Source organism: Gracilinanus agilis, chromosome 6 (genome assembly GCF_016433145.1).
Source record: "Gracilinanus agilis isolate LMUSP501 chromosome 6, AgileGrace, whole genome shotgun sequence".
In the NCBI taxonomy this organism is placed as follows: domain Eukaryota; kingdom Metazoa; phylum Chordata; class Mammalia; order Didelphimorphia; family Didelphidae; genus Gracilinanus; species Gracilinanus agilis.
This window is the reverse complement of record NC_058135.1, coordinates 129,654,982-129,677,711: the sequence shown is the minus strand read 5'-3', so window position 1 is coordinate 129,677,711 and position 22,730 is coordinate 129,654,982. Positions and strand designations below refer to the sequence as shown.

General features: G+C 39.1%; 1 protein-coding gene across 1 annotated transcript in view; it reads left to right on the top strand.

Moving 5' to 3' along the window:
- Positions 1-14,752: 14,752 nt before the first annotated feature.
- The window catches only part of GAB1 (GRB2 associated binding protein 1), a gene marked incomplete at its 5' end in the record, with an annotated part of 57,031 nt that continues 49,053 nt past the window's right edge, over positions 14,753-22,730 (top strand). Inside the window, one exon of the mRNA XM_044682271.1 lies at positions 14,753-15,059. Coding sequence (XP_044538206.1) covers positions 14,753-15,059 — 307 coding nt within the window. The remainder of the gene's footprint in view (positions 15,060-22,730) is intronic.

Below are 22,730 nucleotides of genomic sequence, written 5' to 3'. Positions count from 1 at the left end.
TCCCTTCTCACTCTCTTCTCTGTCTCTGTCCTTCCCACCCACCCTCTCTTCCTCTTTTCCTCTCTCCCTCTCTCCCTCCCTCCTTCCTCTGCCTCTCTCTTCTCTCTTCTCTCTCTCTCTCTCTCTCTCTCTCTCTCTCTCTCTCTCTCTCTGTCTCTCTCTGTCTCTTCCTTCCTCTTTTCCTCTCTCCCTCCCCCTTCTTTTGATTCTGTCTCTCTGTCTGTCTGTCTGTCTATATCTGTCTCTGTCTCTGTCTCTCTCTGTCCTCTTTTCCTCTCTTTCTCCCCCTTCCTCTGTCTCCATCTCTCTCTTTTTCTTCCTATCTTCTCTCTTTCAGCCCCACCCTCTTCCTTCCTCTTCCCAAATATATACAAAATAATTGGGGGCAAGGGGGATAAAAATGGAAGGGGGCAATTAGAAAGGATGATTGATGATCCTTAGAGGGAGAACAGCTTATGGAAAGGCCAAGATTCAAATGAACTGGTTTTTTTCTGGGAACAAGTTAGACCCATTTGGCTCAAACTGGAGTTTTGAAAGAAGTTTGGAAAGATGTGTTGGAACTGGGTTGGGAAGGTCTTTAAATACTACATGGTAAAGTTTATATTTTACCATTGGGATCCATTGGGAAACACTGAAGAATCCTGGGATAGGGACTTTAAAGCACATTCATTCCTAGTCACTTAGACCAGGGACTGGGTCTAGAGTCTTACTCATAGTAGGTGCTTAATTTTTGTTGTTAATCTACCCCTCACCTCAAACTTCACTAACTCACCAATAAATAAGATGCCAGTATACTTAGTATACTAATTATGACAAAATTTGTGCCTTTTTAATGTGGTGCTGATTCCAGGACTCATATTTAGAAATGATTTCATTACTGTTCATAATTTTAAACCCACTTCCTCCAAACTACTCTGAGACTTATGAATTAGGCTTGACTTTTTCCGTGAAAGTGTAATGATTTTTTTTCAGTGCTGGCTAATTTGTTATATTTCAAACAGTGTGGGCAAAACTAAAGTTAAATGGGACTATTAAATGCTGAGTGGGGTGTTTTTTGGTGAGGAGGGGTTGGAGTAAAGTTGGATCTGAGCATTGTTCTGCATTATTCTCAGTATTTTCTTTTGTTTATATAACTAAGCTAAAGTTAGAACCTACAGCTCAAGACTAGAAGAAAATGGTGACAATAGTTGGAAAACAGGAAATTTTAGACTTGTGTGTGTTTGGAACAGATGACCATGATGATAGAGCCAGAGGAGTGGAAACTTCCACTGAGCCTGTTTTTTCCTTATTTTGCTTAGTGAGAAAAGATGGGGCTTCCTGGAAAACAAGTCAAGTACGTTAAAGCAAATAGTTTTGTTGTTTTTCTTCACTTTGGAGTTGACTTGTATTTTTATGTCAATTCACTTGCACTGGTAGCATGAATATGGAAAAATAGTATTATAGAAAAATAAATAGAACTGGAAGTGAATACAGCTTGTGGATCCAGTAGAATATAAGCTACTTGAAGACAAGAATTATTTGTGGTTGCTCTTTATGGCTTTCCTTGTTTTCCCAGAACTAAGCATAGTGTTCTTAGCGCACAGTGGGTTGGTTGCACTGGACTGAATCAGTGATCTAAATATTAAAATATTTTTTCACTGAAGTGGTTTTAAAAGAAATATAACCGAGGCTGATTCTTATGGTTACTGAGCTATGAGGCAAGAACCCAAAGGTCTACGTATATCCTTCTATTTAAGATATTTCCTTTTTTCCTTGATTTGTTATGGTTTTTTCCTTCCCCAAGTCCCTTCTTAAAATAAAATGACATATTTGTTTGAGCTACTTCTTTGGTGAAACTTCTCCTATGTTTTCATATTTCAGATAAAATATTCCTTAACTGTCAAGATCATTGAGAGTATAATTTATCAGTGCATACTTAAAGCTTTAAAAAATATTTTTCCCCTTCCTATTTCTTTGATTTTCAAACTAAGGTATGATGGTATGATTTGAACAAGAGATGAAGAGCCTATTTGACCTCCACAGTCTTTGCTGCCCATCCCCTACCCACACATCTTCTTTATCTAATTAAACTTGACAACATTCCCATTAGCTAATTGGCTTGTAAATCAACTAAAACATGTAGGGGAGGGGTGGCTGGCAAATTTATTTTTCTCCACTTTACAAAATCCACTGTCAGTGGTGGAAGGCACTTTAGAAGTAATCTAGTCCAACCCCCTCATTTTACAGATTGAGGAAACTGATGGCCAAGTCAATAAAATTACTTGAATAATGTCACAAGGAGTTAGCAGGAGAGCAGCAATTTTCTAATGTTTAATTCTATCAAAGAAACCAGCAAGTCAGGAAGATTCAAATCCCATGTATGCATGGGACACACATTGGCCGTGTGACAGTGAATTTCAGTCCTCTGTGCTCCCAAGTAGTTCTTCAAGATTATAAATTACTGATGAATTGTTCCATTAGCATTGGTGGAAGACTCTTCCACACTTGGAATAATTCACATCAATGAAATTACCAGTCCCAAATAACAACCCATCATAACAAAGGAATGATGAAACTTAATGACATCTTAATAATAATCTTAATTAATATTAATCAATATCTTAAATCTTTTCATCAAGCCAATTCATCATTTCACTGCTTTTTGTTTCTTATTTCTCCTAAATAAAATAGCATTTGGTCAAATTATATTATAATTATCCAGTATGGTGAAAAGTAACTTCAGAATACAGGAAATGCTTCAAGCATATCAGGTCCAACTTAAATTTGGTTTCTGACTCAGTAGTTATCATCAAGGAAAAATTTTGTGTGGTCGCTCTGATGTTTTCTTATTTTTCAGTCCCCCTCTGTTGGTTAACCTAGAGTGGTGATGGTTAGTTAACCATTGAGAACCCATCATTAACATTTAGGTTTATTCCAAAATGGAATGAGCGAGCTTGTCTTACATATTCAAATAATTTTCAACTCTCCAATGGACAATGTATAGCTAATTTGATCCTGACTAAGAGTTGACTAGATCTGCATGAGAGGATCTTCTGAGAGGAGTTCCTAAAAGCCAAGATTCCTTACTATGCATGAAAGCACTGTGCTGAGCTTTTGCAACTTGAAAACTGAAATCTAAAAAATATTAATATCTTCTCTTCCTTTCAAAAGGTCCCATGAGCTAAGTACACTTAACCTTGCAAATTGTTATGCTGTTTTATAGTGCTTCCAAAAAAGCAGGGAAAAATCATTACATTATGTGACTCGTTCACAATAGTGTCTAATTCTGATTATATTTTAAAGAATCATTTAATTTTAAAGAGTTAACTTGGGTTAAGGACAAAATCAGTTGCAACGTTTATGATAGAAATTTGTTCTTTATTTATTATTGGGACATTCATTACTACTCCAGCAATTACTAAAGAAAATAAGGACAAAATTTAATGTTATATCTGGTAGAGGATATTTTCTCTGGTACTGAACATTTGTGATAAAAGTGCTTTGTAACCTTCCTCCAGTGCTATTTAATGTGAGTTATTGTTATGAATATATGACTACACATATGTAGTGAACCTGTATGTGAACTCTGTATACTAACATAGATAGCCACCTGCCTCTGCCTTAGTAGATAAATCCCCTGAAGTTGCCTATGACACATTAAAGTTAAATGACTTGCCCAGGTTCACACTGTTAATGTCAGCAATGACATTTGAAACCCATGTCATCCTGATTTAAAGCCCTACACTCTCTCTATTCTGCTTTATTTTCATTATAATTTTTATGATCATCATCTTATTCTCACATTTTTCAATGAGGTTCAAATAGAAATGGTAATAGGACTGGTCACTATCTTGGTGTTATTTAATGGTCCATACCTAGAAAGATTTCTGTTTTACAGGCTATTTATAATAATTATTTTGTTACTTATTATTTCTATTACTTTCTAATAATTGCTTTTTTTTTTTTTAAATCCTTACCTTCCATCTTGGAGTCAATACTGTGTATTGGCTCCAAGGCAGAAGAGTGGTATGGGTAGGCAGTGGGGGTCAAGTAACTTGCCCAGGGTCACACAGCTGGTAATAATTGCTTTTTGATAGCCCACTCTTTGATAAAAAGCCATTTGATTTTGAGGCCATAGGTTTCTTCTTCCACTCTTTTCGTCTCAAAAAAGCTTGATCATCTCCCCTACAGATCTTTCCCTTCTTGCTAAGACCAGCTCTTCTCTGTCCCTAATGCCATCATTTTCCATATTCTCCAGCAGATTTCAATCTCAACCATTTCCCCTCACAGTATTCAATTTCTTTTTTTTCTTTCCCTTCCTTACTTCCTTCAAATATGCCCAAAGTTCCCCCGTCTTTAGAAAACTTCAATGAAATCATAGAATCTCCTCAAACTTAAGCCTGAATTTCTCATACTTTTTTTTACTTGATGCCCATAAAAAGTTCTCTTTACCTAAAGCTTTCACTTTCTCCTCTAATTTCCTCCTCACCCTTTGCAGTCTGTCTTCTAATCTCATCATTCATCTCATCATCCAATGCCATTTTTTACTGTGTGCCTTTGGGCAAGGCTTAAAGGGAGATGGTTGGCCTTCATGAGTATTTTTTCTTCTATCTTGAAATCAATTAACCTATTAATCCTACTACTGATGAACTGGAATATCTTTTTAGGAATGGGCTTTTTAAAGTTACAAAACATTTTCATGATTGTTCTTTTTAGTATAACCCTGAATCTCTAAATTACCAATAATCTTTTAATTTCTGCATCCACTGGTCTTTTCTCAGGCCTCATCCATCTTCATTTATCTTCTGCATTTGATACTATTAACTGCCCTTTCTTTCTGGATCCTCTCTGGGCTTCTCCTCCTACTTATCTGACCAGTCCTTCTCAATCCCTTTGCTGACTCATCTTCCAGGTCCTGTCCCCTAACTAGGTGTTTGCAAGTCTCTTTCCTAGATTCCTCCTCTTCTATCTCCCTCTCTACTTCTCCCCTCTCTCTCCCACCTCTCTCTTTGTAATTTCATCAGCTTCTATAATTATCATCTCTGTGCCAGTATTGCCCACATTTAGATATGTGGCTCTAGTCTCTCTCCTCATCTCCACTTCTACATCCCTAATTGCCTGGTTGTTCTAGAGATATCTCAAGCACCATTTATCCAAAACAGAACTCATATTTCTCCTTACTTCCAAAAAACTCCTTTTCCCAACTTTTTCTTTCTCTGGAAGGCATCACCATTTTTTTGGTCTTCCACATCCAGTCAGTGGCCAAATCTTGCTGTTCCTACATTCAAACATCTTCTACATCTGACCCTTTCTTCTAACCCAGCTCCCACCTGAGCCCAGGCTTCACCCTCTCAGCCTCCTCTGTTTGTTTTTGGGGCCTCACTTTAATTTCCCCTTCACATTGCTGCCTATGTGATCAAACCTAACCTTATCATCATTCTCATATTCAGTGAACTCATTTCTGGCTCCCACTTATCTCAAGAATTACATGTAATCTCCTCTTTTAAAGCCCTTCACAAGCTTCCCGCAACCTATCTTTCCATCCTCATTCATTGCACACTTTGTTGCTGTTGCTCAGTCACTTTTCATTAGTGTTCAACTCTTCATGACCCCCTTTGGAGTTTTCTTGGCAAAGATACTGGTGTGGTTTCCCATTTCCTTCTCCAGCTCATTTTACAGATGAGGAAACAAAGGCAAACAGGGTTAAATGACAGCTAGTAAATGTCTGAGGCCGGATTTGAACTTGGGAAGATGAGTCTTCCCGACCACAGGACTCGTACTTTACCCATTGTGCCATCATTGTACTCCCAGCCAAAATCACCTTTATTCTGTATCTCTCACACAATACTTCGTCCCCATCTCTGGTCTTGTGCTAAAAACCAACTGCCCCACACACACTTGGCACACACTCATTGCTGTCTCCTATGTGAGACCTTTCCTGGTCCTCTCAATTGCTGTTACTGTTTGTCTCAAACTACTTTGTATTTTAATTACTTTGCATTTATTCCCTTGACATTTGTTTTGTGCAGGTGTATCTATGCCTTGTGGCATCTCCCTGTTATACAGTAAGCTCCATGAGAGAAAGGGGCTCCCAGAGGTTCTCTGGGACTGCCAGGAGGCACTGAAAGGATGACTGGCAAAGATGGGTCTAGAAGCCCTGCATTTCTCCTCTGTCAGATGCCCTTGCTTTTACTGGGGAGTTTTGATGATCAAATGAAATCATGTCCTTACAAAGTCTTTGTAAAGTATAAACAGTTGGAGCTACTGTGTAAGGAGTGTACGGCTTGGAATCAGATGACTCTCAGGCTTAATCTTGGGTTCTGCCACTTACTGGGTGCCTTTGGTCAAGGCTCCTCAGCCTTTAATTTCTTCATTTTGAAGGTAGATGGTTAGCCTCCTCCGTTTCTGTTCCTTCCTTCATGAAATCTATAAGCCCGTTAATCCTGCTACTGATGCATTGGAATATCTCTTTGGGAATGGGCTCTTTAGAATTATAGGACATTTTCTTAATTGCTTTGTGTAGTGTAATCCTGAAAAAATTTCAAGTAATTAGTTTCCTGTCATTGTTATTATGAAGAGGGTAAACACTAAGGCTCTTTTGACTTTCTGTCTATCAGGACTTTCAGAAGAGGTCTGCTGCCCTTTGCAGAGGCTATTCTAGAGATCTATTGATCAATTCCTATTTCTCATGCCCACTGGAGAGGGTTGTGTGCAGGGACTCAAAGAAAGCAGCTTTGTGGAATGGAAAATGGACAGAACTTGGAGCCAGGAATCCTGGTTCCTGGCCTTTCTTCTGACTACATTTATGACCATAGACAGTTGATTTCTTTAAGTCTTAAGTCTTCTCCTTGATAAAATGAAGGAGAAAAGATAATCAGAGGTAGGAAACTACTAGGGCAGAATGTTGCTTATATGTTGCTAGAGGCAATCTCTTTATCAGTTGTTTTTCACCCAACTATCTTTGTTATAAAGGAGGCATAAGTTTGGGTAGAGATGGGTGGGGAGTGTCATAGAGAATATATTCAGAAGTGACAGTTTTCTAAAAACAAAAGACGTCCTTAATACTAAATAAAATTGGATGGGGGTGATCTCTATGATTCTTTCTTATATCTAAGCTGATAATTCAGTTTTCTCGAGGGCTCTTCCAGTTTTACCTTGTGGTCCTAAGATACTGGCCTTTCTTTGAACTAAAACCAAAGAGGTTTTAGACTTGAACTTAAAAGAAATGAAACTGTTATTTGTTATTTAATAATAAAATGTTATTAAAAATTAAAAGATCTCCCCTGAAAGAGCTATGTTTTTTGTTTCCGTTGTTTTAGTCATTCAGTCACATCTGATTCTAATGACCCCCTGGACCACATAACTGTACATAGAGTTTTCTTGGCAAGGATATTGGAGTGGTTTGCCATTTTCTTTTCTTTTCCACTAGATTCTTCTGTCAGGCAATCAGGAGTTCAGTGACTTACCCAGTCTCTCACAGCTAGGAAGTGTCTGTGGCTGCATTTGAACTCGGGTCTTCCTAAACCTGGGCCCCATGTTCTCAATTTATTTTATTATTTTAATAAATTTCCACATACATTTTTCCAAAATTATGTAATCCAAATGGTCTCCTTCCTTTCCTCCCTCCCCTCTTCCAGAACTAGCAAGCAATTTAGTTTGGGTTATATATCTATTATCACACAAAACATATTTCCATATTATTCATTTTTGTGAGTGACTAGTCTTATAAAGCCAAAACCCCCAAACATGTACCCAAATAAACAAGTGAAATATCGGATACTTTCCCCATGTTCTATCCTCTGAGCCACTTAGCTGCCTTCTGTTGTGCTTCCTCCAACTATGGATACTTCCTAGCCCCATAATATGGGCAGAGTAGAGGAAGTAAATATTTAACAATGTGGATGTCAAAACTAGGAGGGAATATAAGGATTATGACATCCATCTCATTTATTTTGGAAATTAGGAAATTGAGCCTCTGAAAGTAGAGATAACTCACTGATGGTCCCAGAGCATTTTAGGGGCTGACCTGGGACTTGGGCTTTGCCCTTCTGGCTTCTAACACTGTGTGCTTTCCATTTCATTATATTGCCCCAGAATGCCTGGAGGGTGGTGAAATGATTTAGAACTTGATAGGACCTTAGAAATCATCTAGTTGTTAACCCACCCCCTCTTTTATAGAGGTTAAATGTGCATTCTTAGTAAGCCTAGGGCAGTGTCAGGCTTCTCTGACCTCAGCTTCCTCCTGCCAAATGAGGAACTTGCCTTGATCCCAGAGGTTTGACCTTCTATTCTAATGTGGAGGGTTAGGGGGGAAAGAAAGTGAGCAAAGAAGGGGACAAGTAGGTGAAAAATTAATAACAAAATGAGAGAATTGGGGCAGCTGGGTAGCTCAGTGGAGTGAGAGTCAGGCCTAGAGACAGGAGGTCCTAGGTTCAAACCCGGCCTCAGCCACTTCCCAGCTGTGTGACCCTGGGTAAGTCACTTAACTTGCCCACCCTTACCACTCTTCCACCTATGAGACAATACACCAAAGTACAAGGGTTTAAAAAAAAAAAGATAAAAAAAAATGAGAGAATAACAGTCAAGAACAGTAACTAGAGGCATCCATAGTGGAAATACAATTTTCAAACGAGTGGTATAGTCCAGTGATGGGCAAACTATGGCCAGCGGGCCAGATGGGTCCCCCTGAAATATTCTATGGGGGTGCGACATTATTCCTAATCTGACAAATATAATGAGTAGGATACAATACAATGAAACTTCGGAAGAGTTGCCTTAGAAACAGACTGACACACGAGCATTTCCTTTCCTTTCCTTTGGCCCCATCTTTAAAAAGTTTGCCCATCACTGGTATAGTCATTGATTTCCAGTGGGAGTTCAGTAGTCTGGGCTGCTGTGCTTCAGCAAAGATGCTCAGAAGAGTAATTTTACTTGAGTGTTAAAAGTGGGTAGGATTTGTTATATAGTCAGGAGAAAGAGGAAACGGTATTCCTAAGAGGTGAGGGGGAGATGGTATAACCAAAAACAGGGAGGATGTGTTTTTGGAATCAGAGTGGACACCATCTTGGAAGGTTTCCATAGGTATATAGTTGAAGAAACAAAATTGTGTGCCTCTCCTTTTGAACTGTCAGTTCAATTCAATTCATTTAGCACTTATTATATACATACTGTGTGCCAGGCACTATTCAAGAGGCTGGGAATATTAAAACATAAAAAGAAAACAGTCCCAACCCTCAAGAAATTTTGGACTATAGCCTTATCTTATTTATTGATCACCTAGACCCCCAATTCAATTAAAATTTTATTAAGTACTTGTATGTGCAATGTGCTATATTTAATTCAATGATCATGAAAATGGGAATTTGGGGGAAACAGCCTTTTCCCTGAAATTGTTTACAGTCTCTTGGGGCAAGTTGGGTAGGACATTTGCATGACTAGTACAAGAGATAGGTTGGAATATGGATGGGGCAAAGGGGAGACCCAGGCAAAATTCTCTTAGGAAATATTTACTTTTCCTTTCTTTTGGTCATAAGGTATAGGAAAAGATGAAAACATCCAATCCCAGAATTTACAACAGTAACACCACAGAAAGCATGCATAGAAGACTATGTTGAGCAGTGGTTTATATAACAAGCTGGTATCCCAGCAAAGCTTATGAATTCATGCTTCATTTTCAGCCAATTGCTTATGTTTAGGATAATCTGAACATCCATGCTATAAAATAAATGATAAGCTCTTTGAAGAGGTCCACCCAGCCCATCTGTCTGACCCATGTATAGTTGAGCTGAGTGCTAAGGTAGGCTGATGGCTGACTTAAAAAAAAAAAAGTCACAGACTCCTAGATTAGGAAGGACCTCAGAAGTCAAACTGATACTAAAGAGGTAGTCATCCAGCCTTCTGCTTGGAGACATCTTGTGATGAGGAAATCACTACCTACATGTTCTGTTCACTGCACACTGAAGCAGCTCCTCATGTTAAGTTTTCCTTCCACTGAGCCTAAAATTGATACTCTGGAACTTCCATCTGATGCATCTCATTCTGTCCCCTGGAGTTACTTGAAAACACTAAGACCCAGAGAAATTTTATTACTTGCTTAGGGCTATACAGATACATAATAAATGTCTGTAGATTGAATTCGAACCTAGGCCTTTCCAGTTCAAGTCCAGGAGGGGATTGTGCTGTTTCTGTCCTATGAAAAGGAACCAATCATGTAGCTAGATAAATGAAAAGTCAGCTTTTTGTTCTCATTTGTCCCAAGCACGTCACTTTTCCCATTGAAAATGAACGGTTAGAATAGACTTTTGCATGCAAAGTTTTGTCTAAAATTTATTCAGGGTTTTTGGTTTTGAAAGGCATTTTCTGCCCTGCTACTGTAGACTTGGTGGGGCAACCTACGGCTTTCATTGGGGCGACAAGTGCAACAAAGTTAAAAATAGAACACGCTTTAAGAATCCCAGATATTTTCAGATAACAAAGAGTGATTTATGTGGGCTCATTTTGTGCTTTGAAAACATAGAGATGCCTTTGTACTGTGATTAGCCAGGGTGCTGAGGTCAGTTCTCTTGTCTGGCATCCAGCTTTATTGGGTTGCTAAATTGTGCTTTGTACTGTGATCCAGAGAATCTTTGTATCTGCCTTATTAAAGTGTGTAGTTTATGTAATTGCTTTTGTTTTCTCGTTTCATCGGTGCCAGATTCAATGAGAGTGACTCATTATGTGACTGAAACAAACATTCTCATTTGCGTTGTGCCTCTCCTTCCCCACCAAAAAAGTAGCAGGTGCTGGTTGGCTAAATTCAATATTTTAGGACTGTAATTTCCTGTGCAGAAAGCTCATCTTGCACGTGATGCTCGCTCACCAAACCAGCCTCTGGAATCGCTGCCTCCACTTCTCTGTATATATTTGTGTGTCCCTGGCTTTTATTCTCATTCCGTTTTTCCTTAACCCTTTGGTAGAGCTCTCAAATGCCCTTTAAATGGAGCCCAAAGGAAGAGGAAGGGAAAGGGGTCTCTGTAGCTCCAAGACAGATTCCATTCTTTCCTGCTTTCATCATCTTACCTCTGCGTGATTGGGAATGGACAGTCTCTGAATACTTGAGATGACAGCACATGCTTGGCTGATCTCAGGCTCTCATCCATTTCAACATTCAGCTCTTTGTTTCGTGTGCTCATGGAAGGAGCTTTGTAAACCCTGGATTTTTAAAGCAGGGGGAGATCCAAGGTCATGGGGGTACAGAGCTGGACTCAGGGACCTCACAGGTCCTCTGCTCCACCTGCTCCATTTTACATGTACTTTGTATGTTTGTTCTCATGTGCTCTTCCCTTTTAGATTTTAAGCTCCTTGAGGGCAGGGGCTGTCTTTTGACTCCTTTAGTATCTCCCAATGCTTAGCAGAGTTCCTGGAAAATAGTAGGTACTTAATAAATGTTTATTGGTTGATTGCAGTGAACTCTTCAAAAGGAAATGAAAAGGGGCAGCTGGGTAGCTCAGTGGAGTGAGAGTCAGGCCTAGAGTCAGGAGGTCCTGGGTTCAAACCCGGCCTCAGCCACTTCCCAGCTGTGTGACCCTGGGCAAGTCACTTGACCCCCATTGCCCAGCCTTACCAATCTTCCACCTATGAGACAATACACCGAAATACAAGGGTTAAAAAAAAAAAAAGGAAATGAAAAAGGTCTCTAAGCTGTCAAAATAGCAGGATGCAGAGCCCATGGACTTACAGACCATTAACAAGATACTTCTGAATAATTTGATTATCTAGGTTCTCTGTCTTCCACCTTCAGAAGTGGGGAGAAGCTACTGGAGATAACTTAAAGGCTATACTTGTTTTTTCTTCCTTTGGTGTTTTTTCTAGAGAACATCTTGATTTGTCTTTATAAATCTTTTTCATCCGGATATGGATAAGAATTCCTGTTATAAGTCTGGTTTCTAACAGTTCCTCAAATGTCAGATTTGTATTCCTAAGACAGGTAGGTGGTGTATTGGCCTGGAGTCAGGAAGACCCTGAATTCAAATTCAGACTCAAGATACTTACTAGCTGTATGACCCATGGCAAGTCACTTAATCTCTGTTTGCCTCAGATCCTTCATCTATAAAATGGGGATGCTAATAGAACCTACCTCCCGGAGTTGTTGTAAGGATCAAATGAAATAATAATTGTAGTGCTTAGCATAATGCCTGACACATAGTAGGTGCTATTTAAATATTATCATTTATTAGTTAAGGGACTTTTCTAACCTTTGGGCAATGGGCACCTAGTAGGCCAGTTCAGTTCAACAGATTTATTGTTGAATGCCTGCTGTATGCAGAGCATTGTTGACCCCCTAGGACGAGACAATATTTCTGTTCTTATAGAGTTTATTGATACTAACAGAGATATAATATAGTTCATACACAGATAATTGTAATATATGCTATCATCCATGATAAATACATTGGGGAAATACTACACGAGCCTGGGAAAGTAATTATCAGCTTGAGAATCTGGAAAGTTTTCATGGAAGAACTGGTGTTAGCTATGCACTTAAAAAAATTCAGGAGACAGTGATAGATGGAGGGAGGATTTTTCAGGCACAGAATGAAAGCCCAGAGACAATATAAACCAGGTTGTATTTGATGGGTAGAAAGCATGCTGGAATGTTGGGGATGGGGCAGATGGTGAGACAAGAGTTTGAACTTTACTAGGTAGGTTATTCATAGCTTTAGAACTGTCTGCTCATCTACCAGATAAGGAAACTAAGGCACAGAGAGATAGCAATTTTCCCCAAGGTCACACCAGAAGCCACTGAAAATTTTCAAGCAAAAAAGGGGCTCAACCAGACCAAACTCTTTAACAGATCTAAAGAGAGAGAATGTTTTCCAGTTCTGCTGCTTATCTATTTTCTGAAATACTTGCCAGTTCAAAAATTAATTCTGTATTGAGGTGAAATTTCCAAGAAGTTCTTTACCTTACTTTATCAGCTCTCAGTGGTTTGGGGTGGGTTTTATCTGATTTATAAATTGCTTAGCTATCTTCTTTCAGCCTTCCTGAAGATTTATCTCACAATGTATTAATTAAAACCTTCACTGGAAGATTAAAAGGAGTAAAAGATGAAAATCCAATTTTTAAAAAATATTCTTAGTATTTGAAGAACACTTTAGTAAATATGGAGGTTGAAGCTAAATGATATTATCTACCTCATTGGAAAGGGGGTTTCTCTGAGCTCTGGGTTACCCACTGCCATGTATTTAATTTCAGAAAAATACTTAGTTAGCACTGCTACTGTCTGTTGTGGTGATTGCTTCTATAAGAACTTAGGTATGAAATCCAGCAGTACTTTTTGTGTTGTGAAAAAATAAATAAATGTGAATGGTAAAATGTCTTAATGGATAGGTTGGTGGTATAGAGATTGAATGATGTTAAATGATTTTCTAGGCTCTTAATAGTCCCTGGGCCAGTAACTTAAATCCTATTGATCTGGGTAAGGATTTCAGGGAGAAACTGTCAAGGTAACAACAACAAGGGTTTATTAAATTAACTGGGATAGGTAAGGGAAGGGATTGGGATGAACTAACTAGGACAGATCTGGATTCCCTCCCACGAACGTCCAACAGATGTTCTATTCAGATCTTTTCCTATATTACCCAGCTGCCAAACTCTATCCTATCCAGAATTCCCCCTTTGATAGTATTTTTAAAGTAAGGAAAAGCTGGAAGGTAAAACAGGTCCACTGGGCTGGTTGAGAGATCTCATGCCTGTTGTCCTTCAAGGATCTGTCAGGAATCCAGTAGGTCTTAGCAGTTAATCCAAAGGCGAGGCAGTAAGGCTCTTGACACCATCGTCCACCATTGTGTCACCACAGTCCACCAGTGTGTCTCACCAAACTCAACCTCTTCCCTGCCAGTGAAGTCTGGATAGGTGATCCACAGAGACAGGATACCCAGAGAGAAGAATAACTAATACCTTCAAGGTGAAAGTCCAGGGACTAACTGCCAACTCAGCCAGTCACTGACCCAGAGTTCTGGAATCTTTAGACTCTCTGCCTTTTGCCTGTCACTTCCACTTTCCCTAATTTCACTACTACAGTAGCAAAAAAAAAAAAAAAAAAAAAAAAAGGAAGTCAAGTGGAATCCTTTCCTTACTTGGGGAATGGCTTAATAAACTGTAGGACAGGAATGCAACAAAATACTATTTGCTGCAAGAAACAACCAATAGGAGGAATTGAGAGAATCATGGGGGAACTTGAATGTGCCCACACACCGTGAAGTGAGTAGAACCAAGAGAGCAATATACTCAGTAACTCAGTAACTTAGAGAGAGACACTATGGGCTGGAGAGTTCATTTAAGTGACCATTCCCTCCAGTGCTACAGATCCATTCCTCCCCATCTTCTGTGAATCCCATAAATCTTCCATTGGCTCACTCCATTCTCTCCCAAAGTCCTGCTATGGACGATGAGGTTTGAGCTAAGTCCTGAAAAAAGCCGTGAAAGTTAATAAGTAGAACATTTAGTTCATGTCATCTATCTAAACATGTACTGACATGTGAGTTGTCTAGGTTTTTGTGTTGACCATTCTACTATATGACTATATCAATGCATCATAATATTAGATCTGAAATAGAAAGACTTCCTATTTATATTCAGGAAAGTTTGCTCTTATAATGACAAATAAATTCATATTTATAGAAAAAAAGATAACTGTTTTGCTATGTGTCTTATTTTTATTTTGTTTATTTTATATTTTCGCATCTGGTTTTTAAATAATCTTTAGTTCCTGCATATTAAATGGATATTTTAATTTCCTTCTCAGGCATGGAAGAGGCGGTGGTTTGTGCTCCGAAGTGGCCGTTTGACGGGAGATCCAGACGTATTGGAATACTACAAAAATGATCACGCCAAAAAGCCCATCCGCATTATTGACTTAAACTTATGTCAACAAGTAGATGCTGGATTGACATTTAACAAAAAGGAGTTTGAAAACAGCTACATTTTTGATATCAACACTATTGATCGAATCTTCTACTTAGTAGCAGACAGCGAGGAGGAAATGAATAAGTGGGTTCGTTGCATTTGTGACATCTGTGGGTTTAACCCTACAGAGGAAGGTGAGTTCTAGGTTTTACTTTCACTAAAACTAAGATATTGGGTCATCTTTCCTGTTGTATGGAATGATTACAAAGTGATTTGTTGTTGACTTAGATAGGTGCTACACTTTCTGTTTCAAGGCTCTTTTTCATTAATGAGAAAAATGTTTGATTTAATCGATGCAGGGGAATCATATAGTTGTATAAATATACAAGTCATGTGTATAATCTTCACTTTCCTGGGACACCAAGAGGCCAAAGAGCTAGGACTGAAGCATTGGTCTTCCTAGATGGATGGTTTCTATTCACAGAAACAAGTTGATACACTGAAACAGAGTCAAAATAAACTTCTTCTGTGAGGGACACTGGAAGGAACATTGGCATTGAGTGCTTCCTACATGTGGGGCATTGTGGATCTAATTCCATTAAATTGTGAATCCTTTCAGGGCAAGGGACTGTCTTATGTCTCTGTCTTTGTAGTGCTTAGGATAGTGCCTGGCATATGGTCGGCACTTATTAGATGTTTATTGACTGAGCTTGGGCAAATCTTTTGACTTCTTTCACTCCATTTCCTCATCTTTAAAATATAGGGGTTGAATTGCATGTGCTTTGAGTTCCAGGTCTAAGATCATAGAAATATATAAGTTTCTAGGTTTTGGAAGCTCAGACAAATTCAAAGATCAGTAGAAAAACTGCTGATCTGAAGATAGAAAAGATATTCATTTAGTAGCATTTAATAGAACCACCTGACTATGCATGTGTGAAAATCATACCTGAATCCTTGAAAAATATAATAACAGATAACTTTATTCAGCTCCCCGATTACTAATATCAAGTGAAGCATAAAATAAGATGTATGCTATGGATCTTGCTCTCTTCATTTTTCATTTGTTATCTTTGGGTACAACGCTAACTTCTTTAAAAGGAATAGAAAAGAAAGAACACATAAAACACATAAAACATTTTTCAGCTCTATTTAATGGGACCAAACATACCTATAGAAAAAAAAATTAGGTGGTTATAAGAAAGAGAAGCATTGTGGTATGGTGAATAGAGGGAGTCAGAAGGCCTTGGGTTCAAATCTTTGCCTTCTGACACACAAAGCTTTGAGACCTTTGGACCCAGACAACTTGCTGTGACTATAATTTATAGTCAAGTTGCTGGTCTACATCAGTGGAGGAATTTTCCACACTGAACATTCTCTACTCAAGTGAATCACATAGGTCCAAATGGAAGGGAAAAATACAAGATAATATAGCACATATTATGTATCAATCCTGTGGGAATATACTGAAATGATGGCATAAGGTTGGATTTGACAGTGATCAAGGAAGATAACTTCCAAAGAGAAATGAATTTTGAAAAGAGTTAAGAAAAATTGATAAATGGAGAGGAGAGCATTCTAGATAAAAAGAATGGCATTAGTAAAGGCTTCCAGGCAAAGGTGAGTAAAAAGAAAGAAGAAAAGTTGACAAAGGACCTGAAATAAGGAGCAGAGATTTCTTCAGTCTTTATTGTTCTTAAATAGATTGATAAAGATTTGATGCAATTCAGTAAACATTTATTGAGAACTCAGTTCTAGATAAAAGGAGAATTTCTCAGCCTGAGTTCCCAGAAAACCCACTAGCAGATCTTCTGAAATGGAGGTCAAATACTCAACTTGTCTTGTGGCAAAAAAAAAAAAAAAAAAATACAGCTTAATTAAACAATGTATTATTATTTAGTTTTCAGTGATGTCTGCCTCTTTGTGGCCCCATTTGAGTTTTTCTTGGCAGAGATACTGGAGGAGTTTGCCATTTTCTTCTCCAGCTCATTTTTCAGAAGAGGAAACTGAGGCAGCAGAATTAAGTGGTTTGCCCAGGGTCCCAGAGCTGGCAAGGGTCTAAGGCCAGCTTAGAAATCCAGAAGAGGAGTCTTCCTGACTTTAGGCCCGGTACTTTGATAGTGTGCCATCTAGCTTTCCCAATATGATTAAGTTTCCATTTGGAAGCATTATTTCTGGACCTACAAGAATTGGTGGTCACAAAGATTATTTTGAAAAGAGCAGAGTAAGTTTCATTTTGCATTATTGAAGTGATAAGGGCCTCATTAGCACATAATAGTCCAAATACAAAATTCTTGGTCATATACCAATTCTAAAATGGCACTGTTCATCCTCCACAAAAACTAGACTCTGAGGACACTAAAATAGATGAGACCAGAAAACATGGCCACAAATAATTATCCAGAGGGGAATGAGATGAGGGCAACAGAGAGGAAAGGGCAAAGAAATCTGGGAAATGAGTGTGCCAGCCTCATGTGGGTTGGACTGGAATAGGGGAGAGACTGGAAACAGGGAAACCTGCCAGGAAAGTCTTGAATAACTCCAGGTGTGAAGCGATCAAGGCTTAGGCCAAGAGAATGACTGACTGTGAGAGGAGCAAAGAAAGAAGAGGTCAAACCAGAGAAACCCAAAGTGTAGGTAGAATTTGTGGAGCATTCGGATAGAGAAGGAAAGAACAATTAGAATGGTTCCAGGATTGCCATCCTTGAAGCTAATATCAAGAGACAGCCAGCCTTCCATGAGACTATTCCAGCTCACAAGATTTGAGTTTTAGAGCTGGAAGAGACCTCACAATTCTAGTCCAATCTCTTTTGGTTTACAGATGAGGCCAGAAGAACTCCAATAACTTGTCTGAGGTCGCACAGGTAGCAAGTATTCGAGCCTCTGGCTCCAAATTCAGAGCCCTTTCTTTCGGGGTAGGGTGGCACCCTAGTGAACCATGACAGATCCTAGTTATGGATCTCATTTATGAGGTGTTAAAGTATTCTTGGACTGATAGAATTAGTGCATTATCATTACCAGCCATATGCCTGCCTATTGGCCCAGTTCTGCAACATTTTTGTAAGAATAATTTTCCAAGGCATCTTGGATGAAGATCTGAGAAGGGAACAGGCAAGCCTTTTGAGACTAAATTAGATTGGATGAAGCATTAATTGTTTACTAAGCACCCAGCTCTTTGCTAAAAATTGGGAGTCCAAATCCTGAGCCCCTGCTCTCTGTGTGTTTCCTATTCCAATGGGGGAAATCTGAGTGCTTTAGGGAAGAAGGGGAACGAACCTGGCTGGAAAAACTATGCACATGTGTGTATACATATAGAACATAGCATGTACTATACAAGGACATACATGTGCATATATGTAGAGTATTATTCAACATGAAAAAAGCCATAACCTCGGAAGAACCAAAAGTCTTTAATGTCTGGCTTTCCTCTGACTGTCTCCATGCATATGTCAGAATCATAGAATCTTGGAAGATGTCATAATAGGCATCGTTGTTCAACCTCCAATTAGTAACTAATGTCAGGTAAGGTGCCAAATGGGAGCTTCTTGGTTCTATTCATTTTGAATTTGTTAATTTAGGGAGCAAGGCTAGGCTGCAGTTCTCATTTTGTTCTGATAAAAGGATGTTGCTAAGAAAATTAATCATATAAACAAGGGATTTTTTTTCCAAGTTACTAAGAATAGGAACTGGTTTTGAGCACTTTAAAAGTAACTGGTCAGGGGGCAGCTGGGTAGCTCAGTGGATTGAGAGTCAGGCCTAGAGACAGGAGGTCCTAGGTTCAAATCCAGCCTCAGACACTTCCCACCTGTGTGACCCTGGGCAAGTCACTTGACCCCCATTGCCCACCCGTATCACTCTTCCACCTAGGAACCAATACACCGAAGTTAAGGGTTAAAAAAAAAAAAGCAATTTGATCTGTTTCAATAATTCTTCAAAGGCAGATCAATCAGTTGCCTAAAAAAAAAAAAAGTAACTGGTCAGGGTACCACTGATATGCTAGTTTCACATCAGCAAGTCCCTGTGCAGTTAGCCCTGGCCTAGAGTCTGGGTTCAAGGTTCTAACCATGAAGAATGCTGGGGTATAACTCTAGGCATGTCCTTTAAACTTCTTAATTGATTGAGGGGTTTTCATCATCCCTAACTTCTCTCTTCCTTAAAAACTGGGCCTGAAGGATCACAAATTGCAGGCCCTTAACCTAACTTATATTCTGCCCTTGAAAAGGGTTAAAATTCCCTTTTTTAAAAAATGTAAATTTTTCGTAGTAAGTTGTGACCTTTGCTGTTTTAGTCTAAAATGGTAACGTTTTACCATATTCAGAGACCTAGAGTTTCTGGAATGTAACAATTAAGTACAAAATAGCCCTCACCGCTGATGTTTTTGAACTTAAAAAAATGTATAAATATATATAGCGCTGTATTATGCTTTTGAGGGCTTTATCCAAAGCCACACAACAGCCAAATGGCAATTCCAGTTTGAAAAGTCATCTACAAGCTGTGCTTCCTTGCTGACTTTGCAAATTGTTTTTTGTTTTGTTTCGTTTTTTAACCCACAGGTTAAGCCAGGAGTTTTTAAGTTGTTTTATTTTGTTTTTGTTTTTGTTTTTTTGTAAAATGGACTCCCCACTTCCACACCAGCTCAGCCTTCTCAGAATGTGTTTAATTGCATAAAATAAAACACGTAGACTTATAAAGGGAACCAATTATACAGAAACAGTTAGGAAAACATTTCTTAAAAGCATTTTCACAGGGACAGTTAGGTGGGTCAAGGAGTAGAGAGCCAGACCTGGAGACAGAAGGTCCTGGATTCAAATGTGGCCTCAGAGAAGCCTGTTTGTGTGACCCTGGGCTCAAGTCACTTCACTCCAATTGTCTAGCCTTTACCTTTCTTCTGTCTTGGGACCAATACTTAGTATCTGAGATACTTATATAGTTAGTATCCAAGACAGAAGGTAAAAGTTTAAATTTTTTAAAAAGAAAGCAAGTATGTTTACAGACCCCAGATTGAAACCTCCTCTATCCTGGAATGTTGTCATTATGTTCTTTATGGTCTCATTTATACTATTTAACCATGTCTACAGCAACATTTTATTCATCCTTCTATCAGTTGGCCATCTGCTTGTTATCCAGTTACTTCAAAGGAGCTGGAGCTAGGAATAAGTACTTTTACCTCTACATAGGGCTGCCTTCCTTCCCCAAGAGAATGCTCTACCTTCTCTAGGAGATCTGAGTATGTCCCCATTAGCTTAGAAAATCTCCCAAGGTGATTTAAGCTCCTGTATGCATCCTCTGATGACTCAGCTTTGTGTAGAAGTTTTTTGTTGGGGGTTTCTTTGGGGGGGGGGGCGGTTGGTGTTCTAGACTAGACAAATTGTAGATCGAGCTATGAGCCCACAGTTTGAGAAAATAATCACTCTTAGTCCCTCTGAGAATAAAGCAAAAAAGGAAAGGGGCTTACAAGGTGGTGGTGGATTTGTCCTGTATCTTGGTTCCAGGAACCTCTCAGGATATCATGGCCCTGTTGTTTCCCCATATTATGAATGCCTGGAAAGCTGGCTGGTGTTCTCTTTCTGTCAATTTTGGTTAGTTGAGATTATGTAAAATTCCTAAGAAATCTTATATTTAGTAGCTTTGAAAGTAAAGGCATGATATGTGTTTTCTGGGAAATCTGCAAATGGATTCGTGTTTCTGAATCATCAAGGTCACAAGTTGGCAAATCAATTCACTTGTGTTTGAGCAGAGTTCTTTGAGCAATGGAAGCCCAATAGATTAGACCAAGAGTATTCCAGCACATCCCCCTAATTGCCCCAGTTTCCTCATTTGTAAAATGAGCTGCAGAATCAACTTGCTCTGAACTATTCTCAACTCATCTACCAAAGTGATTTTTCCCCCTAAATCTTAAACAAACTTTAGTCACTCCCCATTACCTCCAAGATCAAATACCTGTTTGACATTTAAAGCTCTTCATAACTTCGTCTTTCCTTTACAGTCTTCTTAATACCTTGTCCCCCTTTAACATTCTACTACCTACCTTACCTGGCCTGTTTTCTGTTCCTTACATATATAACACTCCCATCTCCTACCTTTGTTCCTTTGCCCTGGTTATCTTCTGTACTTATTATGCTCTCCCTCTTTATCTCAGATCCTTAGCTTCCTTGGCTTTTACAAGTTTTACCTTCTGTAGGAACTCTTTCCTCATCACCTCAGCTGCCAGTGCCTTCTTTACTAAAATTTCCTTTCATTCTCTCTCTCCCTCTCCCTTTCTCTTTCTCTGTGTCTCTGTTTTGGTCTTTCTCCCTCCCCCTCTCTGTCTCTCTTTCTCTTTGTGTCCCTCCCACCCCACTTCTCTGTCTCTGTCTCTGTCTCTGTCTCTGTCTGTCTGTCTGTCTGTCTGTCTGTCTGTCTGTCTCTGTCTCTCTCTCCCCTCCTCCCCACTCTGTCTCCATCTCCTTGTTGTTGATTGATTGAGTCTTATTCCTCTCTAGTGTGCCCCCTTGACAGCTAGCCCAGCAAGAACTAGTCAGTTAGAAATACTGGGCTGCTGCTCATGCCCTTTTGCCTCTCAGTTGCTCAGCCTTGTATTTCTGTCAAACAATCACTTCAGGGTTTCCTACACTTGAAACTATGTGGAGTGTTTTTCACATTCTTGACAGAGGCACTTACAAGAAGAAGAAGAGAAATTTTCCACTTGAAAGGTTTAATCAGATTTTATTTAAAGTAGGGGTCCCTAGAATGGGATGAAATCAGTCGAAGAACCTTCAGTTACTTGGGATTGTCTTCTTTGAGAAGCCATCTGCAAATACTCTTTGTTGAGAATCCACTTACTGCCTTTATTGTTCACCACTTTTAAGTAGGACTGTGGTGGGTTTTTTTTAAGACTATACTCATGGGGACAACTAGGTTGCTCAGTGGCTAGAGAGCCAGTCCTAGAGAGGGGAGTTCCTGGGTTCAATTCTGACCTCATTCCTAGCTGTGTGACCCTGGGCACTTAACTCCTATTGTCTAGCCCAGACCTTTCTTCTTTCTTGGAACCAATACACAGTATTGATTCTAAGATGGAAGACAAAGATTTAAAAAAAAAATATTGTGCTCATCAGTAAGAAATGCCTCTGCTTCAGGTCTTTTCCCTTTCCAGCCTGCCCTTCACATAGATAACAAAATGATTCCTAGAGCATAGGTCTAAATGGGACACTTTCCAGCTTTATAATTCTAGTGTCCCCCTTTACCTGTCAAAACAAATATAAATTCTTCTTGCTTTTTTTTTTAACCCTTACTTTTGTCTTAGAATCTATATTTAGTAAACATTCTAAGGCAGAAGAGTGGTAAGGCCTAGGAATTTGAGGTTAAGTAACTTGCCCACAGTCACATAGCTAGGAAGTGTCCAAAGCCAAATTTGAACCCAAGTCTTCCTGGACTCCAGGCTTGGTGCTCTCCCTAGCTGCCCCTTTTATTATCATTAAAAAGAAGTTGAGTATGTTAGTTATAAGGTGTAAGGTAATTGGTTTTTCTTATTTAATTTTATTTTTTGAGGGTGAAAGGAAAGAGGATTCATGGATTCTTCAATCACTTGAGGGAAAGACTCCTAGAATCCTAAAGATGGCTGGGAATGTCTGGCATGTTACAATCATCTCTAACAGAAACAGGATTAGTTGTAAGGTAGCTTGGCTAATCATGCCTGTACACTTTATATAGGGGCTTATGGAAAGTAATAGCAGACTGCCCGCTATGTTGGCCACTTTCACCATCATTGCAGGGAAAGTTGGACTTTTCATCCTTAAAAAAAGCTACCAATTTAGTACTCCTTCCTTCCTTCCTTCCTTCCTTCCTTCCTTCCTTCCTTCCTTCCTTCCTTCCTTCCTTCCTTCCTTCCT